At 40.5% G+C, this 20,048-nt stretch overlaps 6 protein-coding genes across 10 annotated transcripts; 4 read left to right on the top strand and 2 right to left on the bottom strand.

Annotated features, from left to right (window-relative positions):
* The first annotated feature begins 1,918 nt into the window (after positions 1-1,918).
* Positions 1,919-2,677, top strand: LOC109117095. Its single transcript, XM_019203824.1, has one exon. The coding sequence runs from the start codon at positions 2,332-2,334 to the stop codon at positions 2,587-2,589; it is 258 nt and encodes an 85-aa protein (XP_019059369.1). The 5' UTR covers positions 1,919-2,331; the 3' UTR covers positions 2,590-2,677.
* A 228-nt stretch (positions 2,678-2,905) lies between these two features.
* Positions 2,906-6,225, bottom strand: LOC104824287 (BTB/POZ and MATH domain-containing protein 3). The gene is made up of 4 exons (XM_010556320.1): positions 5,687-6,225; positions 4,747-5,095; positions 4,272-4,548; positions 2,906-3,181 (listed from the first exon to the last, which is right to left on the bottom strand). The coding sequence occupies exons 1-4, from the start codon at positions 6,079-6,081 to the stop codon at positions 2,964-2,966; spliced, it is 1,239 nt and encodes a 412-aa protein (XP_010554622.1). The 5' UTR covers positions 6,082-6,225; the 3' UTR covers positions 2,906-2,963.
* A 1,087-nt stretch (positions 6,226-7,312) lies between these two features.
* LOC104824286 (AT-hook motif nuclear-localized protein 15-like) lies at positions 7,313-10,075 on the top strand. Of its 5 annotated transcripts, XM_010556319.1 has the most exons (4): positions 7,317-7,401; positions 7,790-8,024; positions 8,312-8,402; positions 8,506-10,075. In XM_010556319.1, exon 4 carries the CDS (start codon positions 8,590-8,592, stop codon positions 9,583-9,585), a length of 996 nt encoding a protein of 331 aa, XP_010554621.1. In that variant the 5' UTR covers positions 7,317-7,401; positions 7,790-8,024; positions 8,312-8,402; positions 8,506-8,589; the 3' UTR covers positions 9,586-10,075. The 5 variants fall into 5 exon arrangements, with proteins under 5 accessions (XP_010554618.1, XP_010554621.1, XP_010554617.1 ...); XM_010556315.1 differs by having other exon boundaries at positions 7,325-7,401; positions 7,935-8,024; positions 8,312-10,075; XM_010556316.1 differs by lacking the exon at positions 7,790-8,024 and having other exon boundaries at positions 7,313-7,401; positions 8,312-10,075.
* Positions 10,076-12,257: 2,182 nt separating this feature from the next.
* Positions 12,258-14,879, top strand: LOC104824285 (ribulose bisphosphate carboxylase/oxygenase activase, chloroplastic). Its single transcript, XM_010556313.2, has 7 exons — positions 12,258-12,394; positions 12,744-13,060; positions 13,169-13,274; positions 13,369-13,454; positions 13,540-14,012; positions 14,131-14,412; positions 14,552-14,879. The coding sequence occupies exons 1-7, from the start codon at positions 12,344-12,346 to the stop codon at positions 14,677-14,679; spliced, it is 1,443 nt and encodes a 480-aa protein (XP_010554615.1). The 5' UTR covers positions 12,258-12,343; the 3' UTR covers positions 14,680-14,879.
* Positions 14,880-14,932: 53 nt separating this feature from the next.
* Positions 14,933-17,150, bottom strand: LOC104824284 (succinate dehydrogenase assembly factor 1, mitochondrial). Its single transcript, XM_010556312.2, has 2 exons — positions 17,035-17,150; positions 14,933-15,443 (listed from the first exon to the last, which is right to left on the bottom strand). Exon 2 carries the CDS (start codon positions 15,382-15,384, stop codon positions 15,103-15,105), a length of 282 nt encoding a protein of 93 aa, XP_010554614.1. The 5' UTR covers positions 15,385-15,443; positions 17,035-17,150; the 3' UTR covers positions 14,933-15,102.
* A 995-nt stretch (positions 17,151-18,145) lies between these two features.
* On the top strand, positions 18,146-19,912 carry LOC104824283 (probable E3 ubiquitin-protein ligase RHC2A). The gene has a single exon (XM_010556311.2). It carries the CDS (start codon positions 18,388-18,390, stop codon positions 19,543-19,545), a length of 1,158 nt encoding a protein of 385 aa, XP_010554613.1. The 5' UTR covers positions 18,146-18,387; the 3' UTR covers positions 19,546-19,912.
* The last annotated feature ends 136 nt before the right edge of the window (positions 19,913-20,048 follow it).

The following is a 20,048-nucleotide window of genomic DNA, read 5'->3' as shown; positions in this document are numbered from 1 at the left end:
GTTTGGGAAGAAGTTTCCGGAAGGTGCTTTGTGTTGAGTGTTTTTTTGCTTGTGGTTGAGCCGTTGGGGGTTCCATCGAGTGGGTCCCATCTCAAATCGACACGTCATCATTCGGCCCCACGATTTTTTTAATTACGTTAAATACATATTTGTGTTCGGTCGTTGTACAAATGTTGTCTTTAATTAAGCAAATGATTACATACATACATGGTCGGTCGATCTGAAAGGCTTCCGTTATTCGGAATGAAAACGAAAGTAAAATATATATATATATATATACATATATTTTAATGGAAGATTTCATGTTTTCTATCAAACTCATTCTCTCTCTTTTTTAAGAAATAATAATATTAATAACTCATTCCGATCCATTTAGTAAAATTTATGTTCTTCCACGGTCCACCTATTTTTTTTTCGACATAAAAAAAAGCATTAAACTACTTTAAAACGATGTCTTGAAAATTAGATGTGGTCATTTGAGATTTCGATCTACTTATTTTTAATTTTATATATATATATATATATATATATATATCGAATTTTAATTTGCTTAACTGATTGAAAATGATTTTTTAAACATAATCCATTTCCCAATTTATATTCAATTTAAAATCAGTTAATTTGATTTTTGTAAATAAATCCAATAATTGTTTGTATGGGGTTGGTATAAATTATGTTTATATACAATTATATATTATTCGTTACAGCAGAAGAGAGAATGGACCCAAAAGAAAGAGGGGACACGCTTCAGTGTTCATCTCCATTTACACCTTTCTTTCGGTTCCTCATTCAGAGCCACGCACTTTCATATTCCATTGAAAATGGAAATTTTCATTCTTCCAAAAATGGAACCTTTCTTTCTTACTCTCAGCCACAATATTCTTCATGAAAAAAAAATTAATCTGATTTTTTTTAATCATATACATTTACATGCTATTTACCTTTGTGTATATATATATTACACCATAACAATTAAGTTATTTTTTGAAGAGAGAAAAAAACAATTCCAAAGCCAAAGGAGAAAGGAGCCCCATCGTTCTTATGCCTATTTCTATTCGTTCGTTATATATATGCATATACATTAATTGAGAGTGCCCATTTTTAATACAAAAGCAATTGATCACACAACCATAGGCAGTCACATGAATCAACAAAAATAAAGTATTTAAGTGATTAAAAAAAAAACCCGTCAAAATCATTGAGTGATGTGACGCGTGAGAGGAGCTCAATGATTGCCATAACGACCCCTCTCGTGATCATAAATTTCTATGATTGCATGTGTATCTCCGCACTTACACGTACGTACGTCTTGTCATTTCCGTCTTTCAAAATAGCTAGGGGTCTCAAAATGCTCGGGGCGGACGTCAAGCAACAATGTGTCCTTGGTTTAACATTTGCAAAAATCAAACCTATCGTAAAAACACAAATAAAAGATAATCGAAATATAAAATTTGTTAACAAAGTTTAATAACATATATTTTTCCGAAAAATTAAAAATCAAAATTCTCGAGGATTCTACATTCTCTTTTTGTATTGTTTACTCATGTTTTAAATATATTTAAAAACTCGTATATATAATTGGGTGAATGAGTGTATGTATTAGTGTATATATATATAAAGTTAAAATCCTAGGTCGGGCCAACCCGGCCCAATAAACAAACGGATTTCAATATTTAAATCAAAACCCAGCTTCTTCTTGACACCCCCTAAAAATAGCTTTAGCAGATCTATTAAAGTACGCCTCTCTGCATGGCTACGTCCACAACACCTTCATGATCATGTTTTATGCTCTTTTTCTTTCTTATTAAAAATCTATACAACCAATTAACGCATCAATGGCATAAAAGATTTTTACATATTGCCCTTTTTAAAATACGAAATTGGACAGGATTCAGGGTTCATTGCATGGCAAAATTTAAAAAAAAAATTGTAATAAAGAAAAAAAGGAGACAAATACAGTGGAAAACATAATATCTATCACAAGACACAAGTATTATCAAGCTGTGAAGAACAACTCCAAAAAGGAAAAAACTGAGGAATGGAAAAAGAAGTCGAGAGGGCAAAAACCATTCACAGATTATACAAACTGTATTGGAAGAGACATTATCCACAGTGTTCATGCGTTTTGGCAGAGGAAAACCAAGAAGGTACACAGCCCAATTCTTGTGACACACACACACACACAATTCTAACCGCATCACTTTCATCTTTTGTTGTTTTAAGATGATATAAAAAGCCTCAGCTAATCCAATGAACAAGACACACACGCGCATCCATTGCTCTCTGTATTCATAACCAGACAGAGAGAGAGAGAGGGGACAGTACTTACTAATGGAGGTGAGAGGCCTGGAGAGCGGTGAAACAAGCGTGTTCCGGATGCCTCTTCATTACCCGCGTTACACTATGAAGGATTACCAAGACATGCCCGAGTGGAAGCTCGACCGCCTACTATCCGAATATGGCCTCTCTACTTTCGGCGACTTGCCTCACAAGCGGGACTTTGCTATGGGTGCTTTTCTCTGGCCAAATTGTTTCCAAATCTCAATGTCACCGCAAAATCCAAAGGTTCATCAAGACAACTCGGCTTGAAACTTAGCCAAACCGATGATAGAAAGTCTCTTCAGATAAAACATATGCCTCTAAGCTTTGAACTAGCTGATGCTAGAAGTCCTTTTTCCTTCAAGATAAGATAAAACATATGCTCCTAAGCCTTTAGTCAACTGTCCATTTCATACAGAAGTTTTCCTTCTTTTTCTCTCCTCTACCCGAGAATGAGTTGTTGCAATAAACTCTAGTTTATTTAAGTAACAGAGAACATATATGTAAACTGACTTCTACCCCCGCGAAGCCGAGGTTTCATATACCAATCCTATGAAGAAGTTAAAACAAGGTCCAGAGAAGCTTACATTGCTACAGCGAGTATTTTATCATTTTGTTGCGACACGTAGCCAGGTTTCACTGTCCTAATTTCTCCGTCTCACTCGTCTCGTATTTGGATTCAGTGCTTCCGATATAACTGTCCCAAGAGTCAGATCACATCCCATCACACTGCTCCCACTTCTTTTCTTGCTTAACTGCCCGTTCGAACCATCATCACCTGCTGCATACGCTTTCAACAACTCAGATAATAAGGACGGACAACACTCTTCCAAGTGCTTGAACCCCTCGGACTGCATAACAGCTGCAAAAAACATAAACAGGCTTAAAACTATGAATTCTTGCCAGAGTGTGTATCGGCGTGCACGAGAAAATACATTGGCAAATCTGGGAAAACATCTCTGCTCCCCAGGTTTCAAGAGACGAAAATAAATAATCAATTCAATCGAGTTTTTGCTACCTGTGTCTACTGGCTTAGATGTGAATGCAAATCCTTTTCTGTGACTTAAAGTTAAGACAACAACCTCGTAGTCACTTACTCAATGTAAATCCTACAAGAAGATCCTGGTTTTGGATCTCCACCTCTCTATGAAAGAGTAAATACAATAGACACGACCCCCATATAATCAATTTGAAAATATATATTCTGGAACGCTAAGACAGTAAAGAGATAACTACTTATCACACCCAGTTCAGTGCAAATCACAAAGAAAACACGAAACTTCAGCTTTAGTATACTAGATAAATAAGTAATAGGTACTTACTTATCCGTGAAAAGGGAACGGCATAAATTTTTACGTAAATTTTTGCATCTCATCCTTCCGCCTGTGAGTAGAACTCTAAATTTTATATAATCAAATCGACAATAGATTTTACACATTAAGATTCCCGGGACCAGCAAACAGAATCCCTCCTGTTTAAGTGGCTGGCCAAAGGAAAACTTTCAAACTACTGAATCTAGAGAAAACCACAAGCAAACAATCCTTCACACAACTAAAGCAGGAGTTCTATACATAATCCTTTATATGATTTAGGAACATTTTGGTTCTAAAAGTTTCATGAGCGTATTGTATCTATTGGTTTTTTGTGTTTTGGTTGCCAACATCCGAGTGAATCCAAAGGGTAACAGAAAACATTCCATGGCTGCACCCAAACCAAAACATCAATCATTGATGGTAAAAATGGCCCACTTCTCTCACAAGCAGGACCATTTTCTTTTACCATTGGTATTACATGATAGTAATGTTGATAAGAAATCAATAAAGCATGAATAAGCATGCTTATCACGCTCAATTGAATATGCACAAGAAAGCATATATGCTGCAAACATGAAAACTGGATTAAATTCAAAATAATCAGAAATTTTTATCAATCAGTGAGGACACAACGCTCACCTCCCAAGTTTGTTGATGATGCAGCGAACTTCAAGCAAAAGGTTTTGAGCTGCGAAAACTGGTGTTGTTCAGCCAGTGCAAGTGTTGTTGCCACATTATCTACATTGAGATGCTCACATAACACTGCTTCACATAATATCTTCAGTCTCCCCAAATCATATAGGTCAGCAGCTGCCAAAAGATGCTGTACCATGTTCGTGAATGAACTGGGAGAAACTGAGCCCGTAATCTCATTCACATCAGGAAGTTCATCAGTGTAGATGAAGTTGAGCATTGCCTATACAAATTGCGAATAAACTAAGTCAGAGGAATTGTGGTTTTCTTCCCAAAAAAAAGGCAAGATGGTCAAACTCCAATTTTGAGACAGTTAAAATCATTCAACTGGAAGTGAATAACTCTTAAGTTCACAAAGCTTTTCAAGTAGCCAGCACCCAGTAGACGCAATTATATGAAAATTTCAATGAAGAAACGCTACCTTGAAGATTGAAGGCTCAATGTCATCTATTACTATTCTATCCACACTGTTATCTCCAACTAATCCAAAGAACTGAGCTCTAAAAACCGGTGAGCGTGCCGCAAGAATCAGTTTATGCGCTTTATATGTTTCCTCTCTCACTTGGAAAGCTATATCACAACCAACTTCAGAATCTAACAAGTCTTTCAATCCCTGACCCATATTTGATGGGGGTAAGGGAATGTGATACTGCTTTGGTCCCTCAAGACGAGTTCTAACAACTCCAACAGTACAATTGATTACAAGACAGTCATCCTTCAAGAAATCAGAGGCTTCTAAGGTTGTCCTTCTGAAGAACCGCTTGTACCCCCTGGAAAAATTAACGGTAAGTTTACTTACAACAAACCGAAAGTTTTCTAATAGTTTGAAGGAAAAACCTACCGTAGGGAACACACCAAATAAAGTAAAAAACTTTCAACAACATGGATGTATAATCAAAGAAGTTCACCAAATCATATAAGTACTCAAGGTTAGCAACACGACTAAATACACAATGTATCAAACTTACGTTCACCAAACAGCACATACTTCAAGCACCAAATCTCAACAATGAATTTGAAATCCACGATAAGAAAGATCGGATGAGATTCTTTTAGCTCTATCATTTACTTTGTCCATTGCAATTACAGTAGAGAACCCTTCTAAGTCAACCAATCTGACGAGTACATAATGACATCGACAGACAGCTAAAAAAGGTTCCTGCTTCCGACATCCTCTTCGCAAATAAACTATTTACAATTCATCTATACAAAATTGGAACAGAGAGGAAATAGCCTATAACAATCTCTAAGCGAAAAGGTGGATTCTTGTCCAATACAAGACCCATTCACATAATCTTCCACATCATAGCAAAAAGTCAAACAAGAAGAGCATAACCACATCAACAAGAAGAAGCAATTACCACATGCTCCCCTTATACTTGAGCGTATAAGGCCCTCCTTCGAGCGCCCGATCGAAGTGACTGTGCACCTTGTGCTTCCCTTTCCCGCTCTGATCCACAAGCGAGAGCTCGAACAAAGCCCTAACGTCATTAGACTCACTCGCCAGAGCGATGAACACCGACACGTACACGGAACTGTCCTCCGGGTTCTTCCCGTCGGGATAGAAGTAGATCGCCCAGTCGTAGCCGCCGATGACGAATACGTCGCTCTGTATATACTTCCCTGGTCCCATGCCCTTCGCGAGCGAGTAACCCTTGATCGTGAACTGGTGCGACCCGTTCACCGTCTCGACGATCGATGTCGAGACCGTGTCCGGGTTGCTCTGCGGGTCGCCGGTCACGGGAGAAGCGCTCATGGTCGCCGGAAATTTCGGAGGAATTGAGGATTCGGGGAACGAGAATTCGCCGGGATCGAAACCAGATTCAGCTCGGAAACCTAGACGGCGAAAAGCGGTTGATTTGATGTAATTTTGGGTTTTTTTTGCTCTATGGGAGTTTAAAAGGACTATATAACTCGTAACGGGTGGACATGCAACATGGCAGATTATATTAAAGCGATATTTTTTAAATGAACCTGTATCTAAATCGAAATAGTTTTGGGCCTCATATTTGGGCTTTTCGGCCCACTAAATAATTGCTCTCGAACCGAAGCCGGTTTGCAATATCAAAATCGGATCTCTTTTTCTCTATTGCGTGACGTGATGGTTCCGGTTTTCTAATATTATCACCGGAATAATCTGGTTTATTTTGTTGTAATTCTGTTTAAATCCGTTTGAATTGGATTTGATAAATATTTTTATTTTTCGATTCATATACTATCAATTGTTGAATAGAGTATAGAATAAAAAAAAATGTTTAATATATATTCGGTTTTTATTAGATGGAGAAAAATTATTAGGTTGTTTAGAAATTGTGTAATTTTAAAAAAAATATTGAACTTTTCGAATTCATTATTGTTTTATTTTGTTATATATATATAGGGGGGGGGGGGGAGAGAACTTTAACAAACAAATCAAAATAAAGCGAATTTTCGTGGGACTAATTAACTAATTATGTAATTATTTATAATAAATACGAGCTTTTTCTTAATAATTTATCGAAATATGAAAACGTGAGCCGTGCGTGCGGCTAATGCATCCGTAAGTTACGGCGATTGGGAGTATACGTTTTGTATTGTCATATTTGGCAAGAGAGGAAATGGACAATTACATGAATCTATCACATATTGGAAGAATATCAATAAATGATTTTTATATATCTTTCTATATAGTTCTTTTTTTAGATGTTATTACTTACTACAAAAGGTTAGAATATTTGTTTTTGTTGCACAACACCTGTTTAATGTTTCTTGGTCAATTTAATTCCAACCTTCCAAAACAAGAATGTAGATACAGAATCTATTACAAAAAAAAAATAATCATTTATCTTAACCCTTATTCACAATCTTAATACCATGGATTAGAAGAAAAATACATTTTTTGGTAAATATTCAGGTTTGATTTTTATTTAAAAAAACCCATTAAAAGAACTAGGGTTATTTTTTTTCTATATAAATATTTTGTGTTCCGCTATTTCTCTCGCCGCTCCGTGGCTTCTCTCTCGGTCTCACGTCGAGTGTCTTTCTCGTTCTTCCGTCATATTTCCGTCATATCTCCGTCATATCTCCGTCCACCGAGGTACGTCATTTCCCCCCTATTTCTCTCATCGCCGTCATCTTTATTATGTTTTATATTCGTTTTCGCATTCGCCTCTCTCTTCGTCATATCCGTAGATATCAAAATATTCGAATATATGTAAATAACCAAAATACGGATACGTATGAACGATGAATTAAAAAATCTGATTAAAAAAAATTAAAATCCCAATTCTCAATTGTCCAACCGAAATCTCATTTATCCCATCCATAAAAAAAAATACTGCATAATTTTTAATAGAGAAAATAAAAACATAAAAACGAATGTGGGAGGAAAATGGGGAGGGGGGGTGTTTGAGTAATTTTGCATCGGTGGGGCCATCGATGAGAGAGAGGCCTAGAGAAGCTCACTGAAGCTTTTGCTCGGACAGCTAAATGTCGAAAGCCGAAGTCCCCTGGCAGAAGCTGCTTCGGAGATCGTACTCTGTAATAACGAGGGATCAAACCAAAAGGTTTTCGTTCTGACCTTATCGTACGCCCGGGCTCTCCTTTAACGTACGCACTCTCTCAACACAGGTAGAGAGAGAGGGAGAGGGGAACCCCACTTGCAGATTTGATTTTAGAGAGGATTCACTTTGAACTGTTAATTGATTCTCTGCCATCAAGGTACGAAAAAAAAAAATCATCGGCATCTTCTTTTTCTTGTTCCTCGTCTTCCTCCTTTTAGCATACTCGCAGTAACGATGGTTATCATCATCATGAGAGGTAAAAAGATTTTCTTGTCCTCGCGTGTTTTTTTTTTCCTGCGACTTGCTGTTCGATGGTTATTTCATCTTGTCGGTGGCTTTGGATTTGTGTTTCAGAAATTTTGTGAGGTAGGCTTTTGTTGTTTTAGCTACTGCCGGATCTGATCTCTGTCTTTTTTTTTTCCTTAAATTTTTTTCTTGTTTCAGGGTTTTGTTTGGGACATGGAAGCAAACAAATGAAACCCATGTCTGTTAGTGTCCGGTTCATGCAGCATGTCGGCCTGGATTTGGGTGCAATGTGAGCTATAAAGATGGGGGTTTTTGAATCATCTCTCTCTCTCTCTCTCTGGTAACTTCTCCGATTTGAGGGATTTATTTGGATTCTTTCACTGGTAAATAAGGGAACTGCAAGGGTCGCATATAGAAGAAGAAAAGGTTTGAAGCTTTTGATTTTCTCGGAGATCGATTTTCCCGAGAAACAAAAAATGGCGAACCCTTGGTGGGTCGGAAACGTCGCCATGAGAGGCATAGATCACCACCCAGTTACATCATCAACTCCATCGTTGCAGCTCATGAGCGCAACCAATCTGACAGACGAAGATCGGATTAGGCTTAACCGGTCGGATCCAAGATTGATCCAAGACTTCACCAACACCAACGACAGCGGAAGTCCAAACGCTCAAAGCCAAGAAGAACAGAACAGCCGACTAGAACCAAGTCAAGATAACCTACTTGAAACCCAGTCCGGGTATGGGTCCGGGTCAGGTTCCGGCTCGATCGCCCGACGCCCGAGGGGTAGACCCCCCGGTTCGAAGAACAGACCCAAATCTCCCGTTGTGGTCACAAAGGAGAACCCCAACTCCCTGCAAAGCCACGTCCTCGAAATAGCAAGCGGAGCTGACGTGGTGCACAGCCTCAGCGCCTTTGCGAGGAGGCGAGGCCGTGGCATCTCGGTGTTGAGCGGAAGCGGCACGGTGACCAACGTGACGCTTCGGCAGCCTGCTGCACCAGGCGGGGTAGTGAGCCTGCATGGCCGGTTCGAGATCCTGTCAATGTCCGGAGCGTTCTTGCCCGCCTTAGGCTCTCCAGCTGCAGCCTCGGGTTTGACCATTTACCTGGCGGGAGGGCAAGGTCAGGTGGTGGGAGGCTGTGTTGCTGGGCCTCTAGTGGCCTCGGGTCCAGTCATAGTCATGGCGGCTACCTTTAGCAACGCGACATATGAGAGGTTACCGGTAGAGGATGGTAACCAGCCGGAGAAGCAAGAAGAGCAGGAAGAAAACGAAGTGAACGAGGAGAAGAACGACGATAATGGTAACAACGAGACCGGGAACAGTAGCAACGGAGGGTCGATGCCAATGCCATCGTTGATATATAATATGCCTCCTAACTTCATGCCAAATGGACAATTTCCTCACCATGACGCGTTTTGGGGTGCTCCTCCTCCACCCCGTCCTCCTCCTCCTCCTCCTCCGTCGTATTGAAGCAGATAAACATCGGAACGAGGGTTTGGATCGATCCATCGAATTCTTTCGGATTTGCTTGTCTGTTCCTGTTTGGTCTCGAACTATATAATTGGGAGAGTCAGAAGAAAAAGACTTAGGGTTTTCTTGACTGAGTTTTGATCACAAGATAGCATTTTTGTGAAGGGAAATGCTTGTAGAATCTCACCTCTGATATGTTTTTGCCAAAAGATTTGGAAGACAATAAAACTTTGGGAGAGAAAAAGGATTTTCGCTACAAAAGCTTTCGGGTTTTTTGAATGTTTAAGCCTTCCTTCACTTCTTTTTTAGGGTTCTTAATTCTCTTCGTTTTTCTGCTCATCGTGTAATCTCCATGCATACATATATACATATATATGCAAGGGAATAGTCGATACATTTGCTTGGAGGAAAATTTCATGTTGAGCTTCTAGGTCTTTTGCCTTTATATGTCATTTGCTTGTTGTTTGGCATATACCCTTCTTAGGACTCGTTATATTATCGTTGGTTCCTGAAAAGATAATCTAACATTAGGGTTTCATCGTTTTGTTCATAGAACCGTCGGATTCGTCATCGTATCAGGCAAAAGCGTGCGTGCGGCGTTTCGTTATTAGTATGCGCATGCATGCTTAAGACATGACTTTGTGTAGCTTTGGTTTAGTGATCTCTAAGAGCTTACGATGCGATTGGATTCAAGCAATGGCTGTATTCACCATGGTTTTAATTATATTTAATTTTTTGTTCAAAATGTACAGATAAACAGCTTTAAAAAAACTCATATTTTAAAAATATAAACGCTTGTTTGAAATTTTGTGTTCCAATTTGTATCGCACAAACCAACAACACAAAGATCCCAATTTCTTTCATCTTTTGAGCAATGGATTTGGTGTTTATTTTCTAATTTAATTGACTGTTTGAGTGAAAATAAATAAACAAATGTATTGGACGATTTGACGTCATAAATAAACAAAGGGTTATTACCCTTTTTCCCAACAATTTGGCATATGTAACGTTTCGGATTGAATTTATAACAAAGTAAATTCTATATATAGTGTGAGCATCCTAAAATTTATCAAACTCAAATATTTTGAGAAATTCAATTGTAAGTAAATAAAAATTCAACTGTTCATTCGTGATCGATTATATCTCTATTTCATCAACAGAAAAAATTAGATTCTACCGGTGGTGAGGAGAAAAAGTAATAATTAATCGCATAATTAAAAACTGATTTTGGATCTAGAGGATTAAGTGGATGGAGCGCCCGATGGATATCTTGGTTATAAAAAAAAAGAAAAACATATTTAATTATTATTATTATTATTATTGGAATATCTTTTCAAGTGTATAGAGATGCTTTCACTGAGAGATATAATAACCAATTTATAAAAAAAAAAATAGATATAATAACCAATATAATGCCACGCAATTTCAATTATCTAATGGAAAAGTGTTGAAAAGTTTATGCATTTTTTTTAGTGATTACTCGTTTTCCCTTTAGCTTTGTTTATTAATGCATTAAAAATATTTGCTACGTATAAGCAAAACATTGATAGTATGAGAAACATTGATGGATTTCCCCAGTGCAGGTTTTGAGATAGTTTTGTACTCCGATTGAATACGATCTAAGAATTAAACAGGTATCAAACATGAAATTAAATTAAAAAAAATTAAGAAATGAAATTAAAATAAATAAATAAAAATCGAAAGAGTAAAAATTTTTTTTGAATAGATATAATCTTTATGTTAAACGAAAATCCGAATATAAAAATGGAAAAAGAAGATACCTTGGAACGAAGAAGAGAGAGAAATCTTGGTGAGGGTGAAGAGGCGGATTCATCATGGGTTTGCATGGAATAGGGGTTCAAGGATCTGCTCTGGTTCTTCTTCTGCTTCATGTCCGAGGATTCTGGTTTCGGTGATTGTCTTCAAGCAAGAGGAAGAAGAAGAGGTAAGATCTTATTCGAGAGTGTTGCTCTCTGGGCCCCGGTCGCCAGTTCGAAACCAGCTGATGGGGAGGGAGGGGGTATTTCTCGGTTGGGAGGGTGTTGCTCTCTGGACTCCTGTCGCCGGGCCTCTAAAGGCTGCTCCCGAACCTAGGTGATGTAGGTTGGGCCGAAGGCCCAGGTGAACCTTCTAGTTAAAAAAAAAAAAATTTAGATTCCTGATCACATATTGATTTGCTCACCTCATCCTCAAATTCTCTCTTTTCATTATAAGAAAAAAAAAGGAAACAAATGATAAAATTAAATATTACACGAAGGACCAAAAGATGACCCGTAGTTTTCGGACAGAAAAAAAGCTCATACCTGGTTTTAGATTTTCAAGGTTATTTAAAAATATTTCTAATTCAAATATTCAACTCCAATAAAGTATTAATACAAAAATAATTTAATGAGGGCATATAAGACTTTTTTTAAAAAAAAATGGGAAACGTCATTTAATCAGAAACAGAGGGAGTAATAAATAAATAGGTTTAAAAAAAAAAAGAAAGAGGGAGTAATAAAAATCGAATCTGAAAACTAAATGCTACGTAAAATCCAGTGGCACAGAACGCTCCTTGGCTTTAGGCTCAAACCAGCGAGAGCCGTGCATTCCCGATCGTGTGGTTATTAGGCGACTGAGCCTCGAGCTCGAAGAGATAACGAATTGGGTTTGAACTCTCTTTATAACTCATCAAGTCTTCCCCACTTCACAACTAGCGCTACTGCTTTCTGTTGTGTTCGATCTCTCCGCCGCTTGTCGCCGTCGCGTTCGCCGGAAAATGGCCTCCGCCGTGTCCCCCGTCGGCGCTATCAACGTCAACAGAGCTCCGGTACACCAGCAATCCCTCTTTTGTTCTGATTTCTGTCTGTGTTTCGGAGTGGTTTGAACTGAACTTGTAAAAGAGTGGTTCTGCCTCTGTTTTAGCCATATGGGTCTGTTTGGTTTCCCAATTCTTGTGAAAAGTTTGATCCTTTATGTTACTTGATGCGTTTTCTGAGCTCTGTTTCTTACACAACCTTCGTAGATGTCAGATTAAGAAAGAGAAGAACCCTTTATATCTAACATAGCTAGGAAGTTATACACTTTAGCCTTTGAACCGGTTTTCGAGTCTATGGCATGATCAAGTTACGGATTACAACGAATAAAGCACATGACTTTTGGCCTGGATTCGTTGGCAGTTGGGCTTGAATGGATCTGGGGCGGGAGCTGCATCGGCTCCGACTTCGTCCTTCTTGGGCATCAAACTGGTCACCGCCTCAAGATACCCGCAGAGCACAAACGCGAAGAGCAAGTCGTTCAAGATCGTGGCTCTGGAGGAGGGACAGCAGACCGACGGAGACAGATGGAAGGGTCTTGTGAGCGACGTATCCGATGACCAGCAAGACATCACACGCGGAAAGGGTATGGTCGACTCGCTCTTCCAGGCTCCCATGGGAACCGGTACCCACCACGCTGTCCTCAGCTCCTACGAGTACATCAGCCAGGGTCTCAGACAGTAAGTTTCTCTGTTCATCAATCTCTATCAGTTCCTGACAAGAATCTTGGCTCCTCAGTTCGTTTACTTTGTACTGTCATTGAAATGTAAAGCATGTGATTACAATAGGTACAACTTGGACAACCTAATGGACGGTTTCTATATCGCACCTGCTTTCATGGACAAGCTGGTTGTTCACCTCACCAAGAACTTCTTGAAGCTTCCCAACATCAAGGTTCCATTTTCTTCTCCGATTTCTCTCTCGAGCTTTCAACATCATCAAGATTTTGTATCTGTCTTTCCACATAATCTGAAATCATCTGTCACAGGTTCCACTCATCTTGGGTATCTGGGGAGGCAAAGGACAGGGTAAATCCTTCCAGTGTGAGCTCGTCTTCGCCAAGATGGGCATCACGTAAGTTTCACCCCTTTTCGATTTCTAATCTCAACCCATCATCCATTTCAGTGTAACCGAAAACGGGTCTCAAATCTTTTCGCAGGCCGATCATGATGAGTGCTGGAGAGCTGGAGAGTGGAAACGCAGGAGAGCCCGCCAAGCTGATCAGACAAAGGTACCGTGAGGCAGCGGACATAATCAAGAAGGGGAAGATGTGTTGTCTATTCATCAACGATCTCGACGCAGGAGCTGGTCGTATGGGAGGAACGACTCAGTACACAGTCAACAACCAGATGGTGAACGCAACGCTCATGAACATTGCCGACAACCCGACCAACGTCCAGCTTCCAGGGATGTACAACAAGGAGGAGAACGCTCGTGTCCCGATCATCGTTACCGGTAACGATTTCTCCACTCTCTACGCTCCGCTCATCCGTGACGGTCGTATGGAGAAGTTCTACTGGGCTCCCACTCGCGACGACCGTGTCGGTGTCTGCAAAGGTATCTTCAGGACTGACAATGTCCCCGAGGAGGACATCGTCAAGCTTGTCGACCAATTCCCTGGCCAGTCCATCGGTAAACTCTCAACTCAACCCCTTTCCAAGCTACATTGTACCTTACTTAAACCAGTGTACACACGAGCCTCGGTTTCTCCGGTGCCTTGTTTTACAAGAAATCGTTTTGCGGTGTATAGATTTCTTCGGTGCCTTGAGGGCCAGAGTGTACGACGACGAGGTGAGGAAGTTCATAGAGGGAGTAGGAGTGGAGAAGATCGGGAAGAGGCTGGTGAACTCAAGGGAGGCGCTGCCGACCTTCGAGCAGCCCGCCATGACTCTCCAGAAGCTTATGGAATACGGAACGATGCTCGTCCAAGAGCAAGAGAACGTCAAGAGAGTCCAACTCGCCGACACTTACCTCAAGGAAGCTGCCTTAGGAGACGCAAACGCTGACGCTATCGGCCGCGGAACTTTCTACGGTTAGTTCCCCCTTCTCCTCACCATATATATATATGATTTTCGATATTGCGAAAGAGAGTGATAAGGGATGAGGGAAAGGGGAAATTGGGATTAGGGTTTTTGATTTAGGGTTTTTTTTTGGTGGCGGCGGATTTGCAGGGCAAGCAGCACAGCAAGTGAATTTGCCAGTGCCAGAGGGCTGTACGGATCCTTCTGCCAAAAACTTCGATCCAACGGCTAGGAGCGATGATGGGAGCTGCGTTTACACTTTTGAGGATCAAAAATGAGGGAGAGAGGAAAAAAAACTAAAAATTAACTAGCTTTTTTAATATATAAATATAAATCATGTAATTGTGGGTATTTTTCGTACCAAAAAACCCATTTATAAGTTGGTGTATGTTTCTCTTTTTGGTTATCTGTTGGGGTTTGCCCTTTGTGGGTTTGAAGTGGATTGGTGCTTCTCTTCTATAATAATTACCTTCTCTTATATATCCAAGACCGAAATCTAATGTACTTCCAACAGAACAGGAACTCAGCTTCAAGTTCTCTCTCTATCTCCGAGTTGCAATCTGGAATTCAATGTTTCACTGCCTGAATTTCAATGCGATATCTATAATAAAAAAAAAAAATCAAGCAATTTCCTCCATGACGTACACTGAAACAGCAACGTTCAACGAGGCCGAACCATTTACCGCAGAAAACTAGGGCTCTTAGGAGCTTTCGGGCTTCGAAGACGAAACCCTGAAAGAGGAGAGGCTAACGGTGTCGCGGCATTTGAGCTGATCAAGTTGTTTCTTACCACGCCGCACCAAGTACTCGATGTACTGGAAGTTCTTGCGATCGATCTGCTTTGAGTTCAGGCGGAACTCGGCCGACACGATTGTCTCGATCTCGCGCCTGTCTTCCTCGGATTTCGAACGGGCGGCTCTCAGAAACCCTCTGTATAGGCTGAGGACTTGCTTTTGCATCCCGGAAAGCCTCGGAGCCCCCATCACATCTTTTTTCCAGAATCGAACTGAGCTACTTATGCTGCTCTTGTGTCCTGTCCTTACTGCAATTTTTAAGAGTAGAACGATAAGCTACCGGTCAGAAATCATCGGCGATAAAACGAGCTGGTTCAGCTCAGCCTCACCCGTCCAGACTCAAACGAGATGGAAATACTCAACACAAATATTTCATATACACAAACACGATATCAGGTTCTACTTGTAACTTCATGCTATTGTGAAACCGAGGTACCATCTTGAATCAGAATATCACTTTCATCTTCAATATCTTGACAAAAAAAAAATACATGTGAGTGATATAACTTACATTCAACAAAACAATAACAAGAAGTAAAAAAAATGTAAAACCTACATTTATGTAGATTGGGAATGTCAGAAACAGGCACGAAATGGGTTCACGGTTTAGGTTAAAAAGCAAGGGTAAAAGAATTAGGGTTTGCTGGCTCGTGAGCCTGTTCTTTAAATGAGCCAAAAAAGCATTGGCCAAGCTCGTTGAAAATGACCCAACTCGCGAGCCACGGCTCATTCTACACCCCTCAAATCAAGCAAACCAAAGTACGATGATGATTAAGCCCATAACACTCTGATAAGAATAACGGTCTAAAAAAAGGGGTTCTACACACAGTTGGGGGGGGGGCATTGTGGAGCTCACCCTTGGCTGAAATCGATATCTTCTACCCTAGTTACCATAGTTTAAAACTCTCCTACGAAATAAACTTGCACCTATGTCTATGAATGTGATTTTTACAACAGCAAAATCCAAATTCTGATATTTCCCGAAACATGAAAGGACAAGAAAAGACCTGGCATGGTTTTCCATCTGCATCCTGAGGAAGAGAACGACGCTATAACCTGAGATCTTTAGCCTAAACTCTACTCGAGAACAATATAACCTATGGAGTTACAGCTAAACAACAAGGCCGGAATGAAAGAGTAAAGTTTCCGGCATTACGTTCCCAAACACACGGGGACGAAAAGTAAGGTTAACGAGATAAATAGAGATCACGAAACATAGTTCGGTGGCTAGTTGAATCCGCATGACATGACACAGAGAGAATAAGAAAGAAGCGAAAACCACACAATCTTCATCAAGGAAGAAACCTCAAGAAAAAACAAACGCCAAAGTCATAAAGAAACCCACGGAAAAGATAGATCAGATATTTAGATTAAATGGAATCTATTATCAGTTTTGGTCAAAACTGAGATTGAATCCATTGAGGAACGGTTTCTTTCTCCGACAAGCTTCCACTCGTACAATCTCCGAGACAAAGATCCTACGTTTCTTCTTCCAAACTAATTCAGACTTTCAGAGCCAATGGAAAGAAGAAAACTAAAAGGGTACTTCCTAGAATGAAAATCAATGAAGATTCCACAAAATTCATGATTTAAAAGAAGAACCCAGTGATTACAACACGCAACTGAGCAAGACCCAACCTATCATCACAACCCAGAAAACAATTTCATACGAAAAAAGTCCCCGAATTCAAATCAGAAAAGGGGGACCGAACTTCGAGGAATCTGAAGTAGAAATCCCAAGTCTGATATTACAAATCACGATGCAATTTCCGAACACATAAGAGCAAAGAATCCGAAATCAAAGAAGAAAAAACATAACTTGCGAAAGAAAACGAGTACCTGCGCATGATCTGGAAAACGGTATCTTAATCGAATGATCTCTGGCTTTAGGCTCAAACCAGCGAGAGCCGTGGGTGGCCGACAAGAATTGCTTCTCTTCTTTTTTTTTTCCCCAAACCAGAAGAGGGGTGATTTGATGGGGGATTTAATGGGCTTATATCAGGCATATTTATTTTAATATTGGGCCATTTAAAATGAAATTGGGCCTCACTCTACGGGCTTTTGTTTTGAATTATAAATAATATTCAGATGAAATTAAAAAAATTATGAACATAATTACATGTGAATCATAATTCAAATACCATATTGTATTTAATACAGGCAATGTTTTCTTGTCTTTTACCCAGAAAACAACTCAAGACAGCTAGGGTTTTGGTTGACGTTTCTAATATTTATCATCCAAATAATGAGGAATTCAAGAGATTCAAAGTTATTCGTATCTTAATTCGTTTTTTTCTTTTGTTTAAATTATGTAATTAATAAGAATAATCGGTTCGATTAATAATATAATCCATAAAAAAAAGTTGCCAACGTGATGATGATTGATGACTCTGCGGACATGCGCTTATTCCCTTTCGATGCCTCTTTTCCTTTTAAAAAAGATTAAATATACGGAATGAATATTTGGTTTTTTGTTAGATTCCTTTTAAATTATTTTTTCAAACTATATTAATTCGATTTTTATGCAAATTATCATCGAGTTACCCTAAATACAAACACGAGCAATTGAAGGTTATAAAACAGCTAAAGAGACCCCTTTTTTTTTGGAAGGAAACGTAATAACCAGAAGAGCAAATGGACTTGGACAGGGGCCCACTAGAAAGAGAAATTAACCACATGGTAATTATAGTTCACATTAGTTTTCTAAATTAACATTTAATATAGATATACAAAACAATGTCAGAAAATGGAAATTAGATAATCCATTAGTCTCTATCAATTTTTTCATATTTACGGTCCAAGTAATGTTGATTTAATAAAATACTAAATCAATGGTAACTTTCTTCAAACCCAAATTTTGTTTTGGAATTAAAAAAAAAAAACAAATGCAAACGATAAGGAGAGCAAGGAGTAGAAGATGTGGATGGTTCGGCGCACGCCAACGCGGTATTTTCTGTTCAATTAAACCGCCTTTTCTCTCTCCCTTTCATTTTCCACCATTTTCTCTCCTTTTTCTCGCCTCCCAAACAGCCCCCCAACAATCCCCTCTCTCTTCCTCCTCCAGATGATGTTCTTCCCCTCTCCCAGTTGATATTTTCTCGTCGGATGTTCCTCTCTTTCTACCCCGGAAATCTTATCATTTCGTCAGATCCGTGAAAAAAAAACAAAAAAAAGGATTAATTTTTGCTGTCTATGGCGTCTGGATCGTATTGGTGTTACAGTTGTAGCAGATTCGTCTGGGTCTCCGATCCCGATTTCATCGCCTGCCCCGATTGCGACGGCGGGTTCGTCGAGCAGATTCAGGATCCGCCGGATTTCACCCGCGCCGATTCCTTCCACCCCCGTCAACGCCACAGCCACCGACGCAGCGCCAACAGGTTCCCCCTTTCGGCCATGTACTCCGCCGCCGCCGACGTGGTGGAGAACAGCCCAAGATCCGCCGTCGTCCGTTCGCGGAGCCAACGGTCTCCGAATCCTGTGATTGTGCTCCGTGGATCTGGTCAGTCCGACGAATCCGAGGGCCCAGATCGGTCGGCGTTTCAGATGTACTACGACGATGGTACGGAATCCGGTCTCCGGCCGTTGCCGCCGAGCATGACGGAGTTTTTGTTGGGGTCTGGATTCGATCGGCTCTTGGATCAGATCTCTCAGATCGAGCTCAACGCGAACAGGAACAACCGTTCGTGGGAGCACCCACCGGCTTCGAAATCGGCGATAGAGTCCTTACCCGTCATAGAAATCGAACCGACCCATCTCGAATCCGATTCGCAATCTCACTGCGCCGTCTGCAAGGAGACCTTCGTCCTCAATTCGGCGGCTCGAGAGATGCCTTGTAACCACATCTACCACCCTGATTGCATCCTCCCCTGGCTCGCGCTCCGCAACTCGTGCCCGGTTTGCCGCCACGAGCTCCCGGCGGAGGAAATCGGAACAGAAGGCGGCGGAGTAGAGGGTGCAACCGCCACAGCCACCGCTACGACACAAGAGGAAGAGGACGACGAGTCGGCATCGGGGCTGACGATATGGAGGCTTCCTGGCGGAGGATTCGCCGTCGGGAGGATCCCCGGAGGTCGAAGAGGAGGGGACAGGATGATGCCGGTGGTGTACACAGAGGTCGACGGCGGGAGATTCGCCGACGATAGACTCCCGAGAAGGGTTTCGTGGGGCTCGAGAGGAGGAAGAGGCGGAGGGAGAGAAAGAGGAAGCGGGTTCGCCGGCCGGGTCATGAGGCTGTTTGGATGCTTCAGCGGGTCAGGGTCAGGGTCGCGTTCCCGAGAGAATCGGCCGACTCGGTCGTTTGCACTGTTCAACAATACGACGTCGTCGAGTAGAAGAAGGTGGGTGGCATGAAACCATCATCACCATCGTCATCATCACCATCACCATCATCATCATCATCATCACCATCATCATCACATCATGGTGATGTTGTCGTATCGCCTCCACCAGAGATCAAGAAGATTCTTCCCTGTTACAGTCAAATCTGTATTTTATTTTCTTGAAGACTTTCCATCAGCATAATAATTAAAAAAAACGTCATTTGATTATAAATATTCGTTAAAAGGCCAAATTCTTTTATGAGTATATTCAGACATTCTTAGCTTAAGCTTGGTGTAGTAACATATAGTCCGTCTGTATTTGGATTAAGTTATTTGATACAGCATTTTGTGATTAGGGTTTAGAAGAACTAAAGTGAAATCCCATGTTTTGTATTAAATGATTCGAATACAAATCTTGGTAAGTAAATTGTATCAAATATATATGTGGGTAGAATATTTGTATTTGTGGACAAAAAAGAAGTGGCCCAATCATTTAATTAGGGTCGGTCCATGTTAAGACATTGTCGGCATTCC

This window comes from Tarenaya hassleriana, unplaced genomic scaffold (genome assembly GCF_000463585.1).
Source record: "Tarenaya hassleriana unplaced genomic scaffold, ASM46358v1 Cleome4, whole genome shotgun sequence".
In the NCBI taxonomy this organism is placed as follows: domain Eukaryota; kingdom Viridiplantae; phylum Streptophyta; class Magnoliopsida; order Brassicales; family Cleomaceae; genus Tarenaya; species Tarenaya hassleriana.
Note: the sequence above shows the minus strand (reverse complement) of the source record. Positions and strands in the feature narration are given on the sequence as shown.

What these genes read in the sequence shown, in the direction of transcription:
- LOC104824284 (XM_010556312.2), bottom strand. Translation starts at nt 15,384, where the DNA reads ATGGGGGCTCCGAGGCTTTCCGGGATGCAAAAGCAAGTCCTCAGCCTA.
- LOC104824283 (XM_010556311.2), top strand. Translation starts at nt 18,388, where the DNA reads ATGGCGTCTGGATCGTATTGGTGTTACAGTTGTAGCAGATTCGTCTGG.
- LOC104824287 (XM_010556320.1), bottom strand. Translation starts at nt 6,081, where the DNA reads ATGAGCGCTTCTCCCGTGACCGGCGACCCGCAGAGCAACCCGGACACG. An exon ending in AAGTATAAGGGGAGCATGTG is followed by an intron (nt 5,096 to 5,686) that starts GTAATTGCTTCT and finishes TAATTTTTCCAG; the next exon opens with GGGGTACAAGCGGTTCTTCA. An exon ending in ATCATCAACAAACTTGGGAG is followed by an intron (nt 3,182 to 4,271) that starts GTGAGCGTTGTG and finishes TGTTTTTTGCAG; the next exon opens with CTGTTATGCAGTCCGAGGGG.
- LOC104824285 (XM_010556313.2), top strand. Translation starts at nt 12,344, where the DNA reads ATGGCCTCCGCCGTGTCCCCCGTCGGCGCTATCAACGTCAACAGAGCT. An exon ending in TGAAGCTTCCCAACATCAAG is followed by an intron (nt 13,275 to 13,368) that starts GTTCCATTTTCT and finishes CATCTGTCACAG; the next exon opens with GTTCCACTCATCTTGGGTAT. An exon ending in ATTCCCTGGCCAGTCCATCG is followed by an intron (nt 14,013 to 14,130) that starts GTAAACTCTCAA and finishes TGCGGTGTATAG; the next exon opens with ATTTCTTCGGTGCCTTGAGG.
- LOC104824286 (XM_010556316.1), top strand. Translation starts at nt 8,590, where the DNA reads ATGGCGAACCCTTGGTGGGTCGGAAACGTCGCCATGAGAGGCATAGAT.
- LOC109117095 (XM_019203824.1), top strand. Translation starts at nt 2,332, where the DNA reads ATGGAGGTGAGAGGCCTGGAGAGCGGTGAAACAAGCGTGTTCCGGATG.